This window comes from Sabethes cyaneus, chromosome 3 (genome assembly GCF_943734655.1).
Source record: "Sabethes cyaneus chromosome 3, idSabCyanKW18_F2, whole genome shotgun sequence".
Lineage (NCBI taxonomy): Eukaryota > Metazoa > Arthropoda > Insecta > Diptera > Culicidae > Sabethes > Sabethes cyaneus.
This window is the reverse complement of record NC_071355.1, coordinates 71,291,812-71,301,281: the sequence shown is the minus strand read 5'-3', so window position 1 is coordinate 71,301,281 and position 9,470 is coordinate 71,291,812. Positions and strand designations below refer to the sequence as shown.

At 36.4% G+C, this 9,470-nt stretch overlaps 1 protein-coding gene across 1 annotated transcript; it reads left to right on the top strand.

Annotated features, from left to right (window-relative positions):
- Positions 1 to 2,738: 2,738 nt before the first annotated feature.
- LOC128739698 (zinc finger protein 333-like) lies at positions 2,739 to 3,794 on the top strand. The gene has a single exon (XM_053835195.1). It carries the CDS (start codon positions 2,739 to 2,741, stop codon positions 3,792 to 3,794), a length of 1,056 nt encoding a protein of 351 aa, XP_053691170.1.
- The last annotated feature ends 5,676 nt before the right edge of the window (positions 3,795 to 9,470 follow it).

Genomic DNA, 9,470 nt, shown 5'->3' with positions numbered 1-9,470 from the left:
CAGATTGCACGAGAAACAGATACAACATTACAGTGGATACCTGGTCATGTGGACATAAAGGGAAACGAATTAGCAGACACTTTGGCGAAAGCAGCGATACACAAAGAAATAACAATAAATAATAAAATGTTGATCCACGATGCAATATCGTATTTTCGAAATCTGGCAGACGAGCAAACGCAACAATGGTATGTCAACTATACAGCAGAACTGGGTAAGGGAAGAAAATTTTTTACACTGCAAAACTCTCTTCAAAAAGATCCGTGGCATAAGAAACTACAGCTCAATAACGAAGAAACTCGTACCCCAAACAGAATTTTCTCCGGTCACGACTATTCTAAATATGGTTTATATAGAATGAATCTGGAAAGCGATTGCATATGCGACACATGTGACCAAATAGAAGATGCCAAACATCTCATATTGGCATGCACAAAATACACAAATATCAGGAAAAAGTACAACCTAGATGGCATATGTAACATTCAAAAAATATTTGAGACAAGAAATACGGAAATAATGAAAAATGTAACTAAATTTTTGAAGGAAATCGAAAAATTGATATACCCTTGGATAAATATAACAACAAAAAAAAAGGCAGATCCAAGAGAGTTTAAAGAATAATTGTTGGCGATATAGCGAGTTCATGCTGTGCCATTTTTTGACGTACGATACGTCATATGTGAATGGCCAAAGGGCTGTCACACACCAGAAGTAAGAACAAGAAGAAGACAATGTCCTGTTATAAGACCAGTATAAATGCTTCGATCTTTCTTCGAAAGCTCCAGGATTTTGCGAATCATTGAAATTTTTGGAGAGATAAACCGTTGCTGCATGCCAATGAAAGTGTATCATACCAATTTAATTCCACTTTCGTACATTTCCGTAAAAAAGCAATGGTCGGGGCCACCATTGATCCCAATCATAACCACAACATGACAATAGGGTATGTAGCCGCTTCGTCGTAATTGCCTATTACCATCCTATCCAACACAAATTATTTAAAATATCAGTGTTTTTTTATGACACACAATGCAAAATTAGTTATTTCCTAACATTTTAGTTTGTTGACTAAAGCTTGCTTCATTTGGAATTGGAACAAACTTTTGCTCATATTGTGGTGCTCTTGGTGGACGGATTTGGAAGTTCTTAGCGCCCACGTGTCGGAAATTTTATTAGCTTCACCTATGTATTTTTGACATTCAACAAAATAGCTGTATTTTGTAAACAAACAACATGGAAACCGAAAGAAGGGAAAAAATGTGCACAGTTGTATGGAAAATCCACCGTGGTCTGCATCTAGGCTAACTAAACAGCAGAAAATTGTGTGATTTCAAGAAAATGCTTAAATAGTCGCTTTTTAGTGAATTCAAAGCGCACGTGTGTTTGAGTCAAAACAGCACAAGAACTTTTGGAGTATTTATTAAATCCATCCAAGAAACGATGAAAAGTAGAGTGGCTTTGTTTTACTACTAGTGCTCAGCACAGCAGTAGCTTTATTTGATCAAAAATATCATTTTCAGATTTATTTGATTTTAGGTTGTGTTTTGTAGCGCATCAGCAAGCTTTTAATATGCCTAGTAATTGTCATGTTTCCACTGGTAACGTTTGTTTAATTTACCGGAATTGCACCTAATTCTGCGCATGGTTCCTAATTCTGCGCACCGCATGTTTCCCTTAAAAACCGTAGCGTTCTCAAATGAATGGCTCTATGTACATGAGTTTTCCTAGATGTGTCGATTAAGATAAAAATTTGCAGGACTTTTGAAGTTTTGACTGAAATGTGCGGTGCGCAGAATTAGAGGGGAAACGTTCTGTTTTCGAGAACTCTGTTTGGCGTCCAAAACAGCGCTTCCGATCAAGTTTTGCGGCGCTTCCTTTATGACCTTTGAACTATTTCAAGCTTCTTCAAAGTGGAATTGCCCAAGTGAAATTGGAGTCTTCCAAGTGGAATGCCGGATGCTGTCTCCCTGTTTATGTTCATGTAAAGCAAAAAAAAAATAAGAAGGAGGTGTTATTCTCTCTTTCGTTGGTTTGTTTGTTTTGAGTTATTTGAAAAGGATTAAGGCCTAAGCAGCGCACGAAAGAGAGAAAATGTGCGAGAGAAACTCACTTGGGGTAATGTATCATGTCAGATAGGATTTTCACACACACATATGTTCAGAAAATTATTTTTTGGAATCAATATCAAAAATCAAGATGATTAAAATACCATCATTCTCTTTCGCACCAACAACGCTCCCTCGGCAACCCCTACATCAGGTAGGTAAATTTTACCGACATTTTCGAGTTTTCTATTGGCAGGCAGAATTTTGGGTTTTTTGTCTCTTATTTTTTCGAAAAGTGGTTACCTGTCGTTATGGTAATTTATTTTCTATTCCTTTTTGACTCCGCTTATGATTTGATCTTTTTAAGTAGTAGTAAAATCATAGCTGTAGTTGTGCATAGCCAGTCAGGTAGGTTAAAAATTTTCATTATAAAAAGGTTTGCTAAGAGCTTGAGAATTTAGTCTTGATTTGATTACTGTCTTCAAAGCAAAGCCGTGGGCTTATACCGTCATTAGACATTGGATTAGACATTGTTAGAGTACAGGAAAATTACGGTGCCAGTGTAACGATCCTACTGACTATATCTAGCAAGCACCGCCTAGCCGTGATTACTATCTTACGAATTACGAATAAGCCGCTCAGTTCCGAGTGTTTCAGTACAATCAATTTAATTTGTGTAAATCCTTGAATATGGACGTAGGACAAGAATTTGAATTTGGATCGTCGACTGCAAGTTCGCCAACTTCGGATGAGTTATTGAAGTATAATTTCGAGCCTGTGCCGTGTGAAATAGAATCTACAGAATTGGATAATGCTCCGGCCGGGGAATTTGAATTTGGATCGTCGACTGCAAGTTTGCCAACTTTGGAAGAGTTATCGAAATGCCATTTCGAGTCTGTGCCGTGTGACATTGAATCTATAAAATTGGATGATCTTCCGGCCGGCGGCTGGTTACTCCAGAATACTCCAAGTTTAGGAGATAATACAATAATACAGGATACAGAAGCAGTAACAATATCTACCAGCGTGGCTACGGTGTTTCCCGATAATAGTGATCCTAATAATAATTGTGCTACAGTACAGCAATTAACATCATCGTCAAGTGGCTCTTATTTTCAGCCAGCCGAGTCTAGCTACTCAGGATATTATATTATTTCTCAACCAATTTCCTACGAACAGCCAGTAGTGACTACAGAGGCTCAAATTTTGGAGTCCGTGTTGGCGTCCGTGAAACTTGTTTCACCTCAGGGAGAAGCGATTACAGCCCAGCCTGTCTTTGCAGCTAACAACAGTACCCAATTAGCACCCCAAAATTCCTCTACGAAAAGAAGAAAGCGAAACAATGCAAAAATTGATTATGATACGATCTTCTATTGTAAGGAGTGTGATCAGAAATTCGGCCGTGTAGGCAGTTGGCGGCAGCACAACAACTCTCAGCATTCCGAACTTCCGTTCGAATGCACTAAATGCGGCAAACGTTTTGGCACTCAGACGCAGCTAACGGTGCACAAACTAAATCACACCGCAGCCAAACAAAAATTTGCATGCGACTATCCCGACTGCACTCGTAGGTACGTCCACCGCAAAGATTTACGACGCCACAAGCAGAGTCATGAGGGTTACCAGTTCATATGTGATCTATGTGGCCGTGGATCTGCCCGTAACGATCAATTCCTTAAGCACATGCTAACACACGACAACGATAAAGTTCCACGAAAAAAACTCAAAACAAGTGCAGCGCAGTAGATTTTTATGGTAGAGTTTAAGGGGAGTTAATTTTTTTTTAATTTAATTCAATAATAAATCGATATTAATTTACATATATTTTTTTTCAATTGAGGAGATGAGCATAGATTCAAAACAGATTTGTTGTTGTTGTTTCCACCCGGAAAACAGATTTCTCTTGGTACCAACAGACCAGAATTCTGACCATGCGGTGTAGTCTTCGAAGAAGTTACAGTTTGATCTACGATACTTTGTGAGTAATTTTACCCATAGAAGTATCTAAATAAAAAAATTCTATGAGTAAATATAAATTTCACACCTGAAATGGAAACAAGCAAGTCGTTAAATGATTTTTTTCTAGGCACGTGTAGTGAAGGTAACAATGATTTCAGCAGTGAGTGGGTGGGTGAAATTGGCAATTTGATGGGTTGCAACATAATGCGATACTGATTCCAACAAGCCCTGTGGTTGAACAAAATAATTTGGTTTTAAACAATAATTGAAATAAGCCTCAACCGTATGAGATTAATAGAGCATTCTAAACATGTGATTTGGAGCGTGATAATAAAGATAGCCTACGATTTAATCAAGTTGTAATTGATTATCAGAAGCTGTCAAAGTAGTGTATACTCAATATAAAGCGCGAAAACGCATATCTGAATCACATAGAGGTGATGTAGCGTGTTTTCTTAATCAGTCTGATGTTTTATCAAGGACATATTCAAACTATGAAGCCAGAGTGAACCAATGTGGTTTATGTGGAACGTGTTGTTCCATGATTTTGTTGTTAAGTTGATTTACGAACGTGACCTGGAATAACTCAATATAAACTAACGTAAGTAAGGTTCTAACTTTAAGAATTTAGTAGAAGCAGCTTTAGATATTTTCTTTAAAGTATTTCATTTAACGTATTTCAAAAGTCTATTTTTTTAAGGGACTGGGTCGCAAAAATGTCGTCGAAATCTGCAATGTCCAGAGATTTGTATTGGTTCGATTTCAAGTAAATAACTAATCCAGGAATTTGTCCAGTTTACTAGAACCAAGGATATGGTCCAACGAGTGGTAACGAATTAGACAGCAAGCGTCTGCCCGGTATAATACAGTCAATATTTTCTGCAATCATAGTTTTGACGAGACCAAATTTAAATTTTGTACCGGTTCTAAAATTGAGAACTTTTTTAAAATATTTTCTCTGGATTGGTAGATTTCTGCCCTTTTATTTATGCTCCGTTTGCTTTGTTTGTAGTTTACACGTGTTTTAATTAATAAAAGGTTTCCAATTTTTCGCTAATAAATTTTAATGCGTGCTATTGAATTGTATATCATAATACAATTTTAAAGGATATCAAAGTATCGTGGTTAGCCATTTTTATGAGAAAAATATGACAGTTGGTATAAAGTTCCAATAAACAAGAAAAAAAGGCTTCAGCCGGTTACGTGTCAGTGCACATAATTCCGCGCACTAATTTATCCGGACGTCTGGACGTCTGGTAGGAACTGGAACCATAGACAAACAGACTTAGCAACACAGACAAACATGTACATAACATCTTGGAGCATAATAAGAAAGAGTGCTAATAATAACACATGACAACAACTAAATAAGAAATGGACTGCATTCATCAACGTTAATAGAATAAAACTGCATAAAAGCCGGAAAATGGCTCAAGCTAAAATGTTTGGACAAATTGGGCTTGGATTTACTTATATGATCCTGAAAAAACACCATTTCACATTGGGCCAAAACTAAAAAACGTGCGCGCTTGAATTTTGAGTAGGAAAAGTGTTTGCGAAACCTTTGCAAGTGTTGTTTAAAATTGAAAGCTCTATCCTTTGGTGGAATTCAACTTTTGATTAATCCCCTTAAAAGTAAAATAAAAAAAATATTTTTCGTCATTTTCCATATAAGGTACACCGGGGCAAGTGGGACCTAAAAATGCATTCCACTGGGTTTGGGTTTATTCCACTGTGTTTTCTATACCTATGATTATTTCAAAATTCTTTCAGTACAGAAACTCTTCAGTGGTATCACTTCGAAGGATTAATTACGAAAAAGGCCTATCAATTTATATGAAATGAATCTGGAGGAGAGTTTTTAAAATTATGGCGATAGGTCCCACTTGCCCCGGTAAATGGGGCATATTCAAATTTGATTAAAAAGCATAAAATAATAGTGAATTGTGTAAGTTAACACACAGCAATGTTAAACCATTGCAAGAAGCAATCACTAACAATATTTGTACGCAGGGTTCAATCAAAAATAGCGTTACAAAATCAGATCACAACGGGCGAATTTATAATTTATATAAAACACAGATCGTGAGCAATTACGCTGTAAAGCATTATTGTAATGAAATGTAGTTGACTATGTCGTTGTATCCAATTCTTGGGAAACGTAATTTAGGATTAACCATTGTTTAATAGCTCGAAAATACGATTATGATCTATTTGTTCTACCATGTCCAATTCGGTAGAGTTACTCATAAGAGATAATTACGTTATAATAACCACAACACTTTATTGTTTCAATTCCTGTTGCAGATTTGCTTAATTATATCAAATTTGACTTTCCAAATTCAATTAACATCGTTTAGGTATATCCAAAATGTGACCAGACTGTTTGTTCCCTTATAAGCTGTGCATATGGGCTTCTTTTTTGGGGCCCTTGGTTTAGCCCTTTTCGGTTTTATTTTAAAGCTTTACTGGTATAAATATTATGTAATTGAACTGAAAATGTTCGATAGTTCATCTAAAAAATGTATTAAGACAGGAAGTTTTGTGCTGAAACACTTTATTTGTAATAGGTTCCACTTGCCCCGGGTGCTTTGAGGTGCCGACCTTATTTCGACCCATTTTTTTAATGCCGTTTGTCAAATTAAACAACTAGTTTTCGGGTGTAATTTGTTAATACACTCATTATGTTTACCTACTGTCAGAAAAACATGTATTTTTACATAAAGCCCGTGGCCAAATTATCATTTACAGAAAGGTGCGTCAAACTTATAACGCAAATTGAAAATATCGCTCAAATTGAAAGTCCAATTATTATAGATTATTTATAACAGGCATTCCAAACGTCAAAATGTTTGGAATGCCTGTTATAAATAATCTATAATTTTAATACATGCGTTTGAGTTGTATCTTTCATTTCTAGAAAGGCTCGGTTATGAGCTCCGTTCCCACTTACCCCGTATTCCCACTTGCCCCGGGGTACCTTAACACTCTGATATGTTCTGCAAAGTTTTAGAGCGTATTATTATAAGAAATTTTGCTGAAGACAGTAACCTTCTATATCTTCAGCGAAGATAGAAAAATCTGAAGATTGAAAAAATCGTTAAACTCAGTTACTCTGTTTTAGCTCTTTTTGGAGTTGTTGTATGACTTTTTCATGTTCTACTAAAGTTGTACAAATAGTAAAAATACACACTATGCCAACTATAGTATACCTCTATCTTTGCTTGTTTAGGAGCTGTAGAACTTGCAATATAAAAAAACCCAATTTCGGCCCCGAATTACTCAACTAGTATGTATCGGTAGACGGTTACGAATGAAACCTTCTGGATTTTGTAGCATTTTTCATATTTATTTATTTCAAATTCACAACTTTATAGAACATAGAAAAATCATGCATCAACTACTAAAAGAGCTAAAATAGAAAAATTGATTTTAACGATTCTTGTATAAGAAATAAGATTCTTCTATCTTCGCTGAAGAGATAGTAGATTACTGTCTTAAGCAAAATTTCTTAGAATAATATGCTCTAAAACTTCTTAGAACACATCAATGTGTTATATTGAAACTGAAGAATAATGAGTTTTTTATTTCACTTGTAGGGGGATTAATCAAAAGTTGAATTCCACCAAACGTTAGATTTTTTAATCTCAAGAAACTCTTGCAAAGGTTCCACAAACCTAAAACCAAGATTTCCTACTCAAAACTCTAGTGCGTACGTTTTGGTTCACTGATTTTGGATCACTGTGCATTTGGTGCTTTTAATTCCGTAAGGTACTGACCGGAATCCTGAACATTTTCGCAGATTTCCGTACTGAACAACCTTATTTGACTTTCTTCAACGTGGCTACAAAGTTTTCTGAAGAAAACATTCGGAAATCACGTTTTAGTCAGCGTGCAATGAAATAGCCTTTGGTTTGGCCAGACTAACGAAGCAAAAGTATGCAGTTTTGAACAAAAGCAATAAAGGAAAATGGTATACCATGATAGTATACTTACTAATGATGTTTTAGTGAAATTTACTGTTGGAAAATTGACTTTTAGGATGAGTGCGCGGAATAATGTGCTACATGGAATTACCCGCAGGCACGGTATATATAAAAGTAAAATTTTGGTTTAGGCTTGCGGTGACAGTATCGGGGGCCCGTAACTACGCTCAATTCAACCCCGGTTAAATGCGCAAGTAATTTTGCGCAAGAGACTTGCATGCAAGATGGCGGTTAAATGCGCAAGTGCGCAAGAGACTTGCGTGCAAGCTAAAAACGAAAAGCGCAAGTGAAAACAAGAGAGCAACTTGTATGCAAGAAAATGAGGAAAATTCGCATGCAGAAAAGCAAACTTATTTATCGGGAAAACTTAATTTCCTTAAATTGGAGCCATGGTCGATAGCGTGTCGCTGGCCATGCATACAAGGCCCTGGGAGGGAAAACTACGATTTCCTCAAAACGGCCGGGGTGGGGGAAAATTGTGAGTACCAGCAAATGTTCCTCTACTGGTGGACCAACATACGATAGCTTATAACTTTCAAATTAAGCGTCCAATCCAAAAACCATTCAGTAGTGATCTATCCGGCTATATTACCTGCCAAATAAAACTAATAGCGCATAAATCGGTTTGGCCATCTCTGAGAAACAGGCGATCATTTGAACCTTATCAAAAATGGTTTTTTAAGGCTAACTTTTAAACTGCTTGTCCGTTTTCAATAAAACTTATTAAAAAGTTTAGTAACAGCAAGAGCTTTCGTTTGGTAGTAAGATCGTTAAAATTGGTTGCGTAGTTCAGGAGAAACGCGTGTCACGTAGTTTTCACATTTTTGCTTATAACTTTTAAACGAAACGTCGGACCGCAAAGCAATTCAATAGTGATATACTAGACAATAAAACCTTTCAAACAAAAGTAAAAGCGATCAAATCGGTTCAGCCATCTTCGAGAAGTAGGCGATAGAAAATGAGCTGCACACACATACACACATACACACATACACACACACAGACATTGCTCAGTTCGTCGAGCTCTATCGATTGGTATATGTGATTCGGCCCTACGAGCCTCGGATCAATTTCGTGTTTTTCGACCAATTTCTAAACCTTTGTTATATAGTATAACAAAAGTAAAACATCGCAGCAAAACTATAGATGAGCGCCTATAGTTGTGCGCTCCAACTGCGCGTTATATTTTGGAAAATTGGCATTTTAGCAAATAATGCTTTAATTTTAAATGGTGTAGTCTAACTACCAATACTTCTAAAAGCCTGTTTTATATAATGAATGTAATTGTGTTATCTAAAATGCTACGGTGACGAAAATATGCATTAATAATGAATAGTAGCGCAACTATTGGTACTACCACAACTATTGGATCAACTACCCTAGCAGGCATTCCAAACATCAAGATTGGACTTTAAATTAGAGCGTGATTTTCAATTTGCGTTGTCTTGTAAGTTTGACGCACCTTTCTAGAAATGAT

Bases quoted from the DNA above. Each gene is read 5' to 3' on its own strand.
- LOC128739698 (XM_053835195.1), top strand. From the start codon at position 2,739: ATGGACGTAGGACAAGAATTTGAATTTGGATCGTCGACTGCAAGTTCG.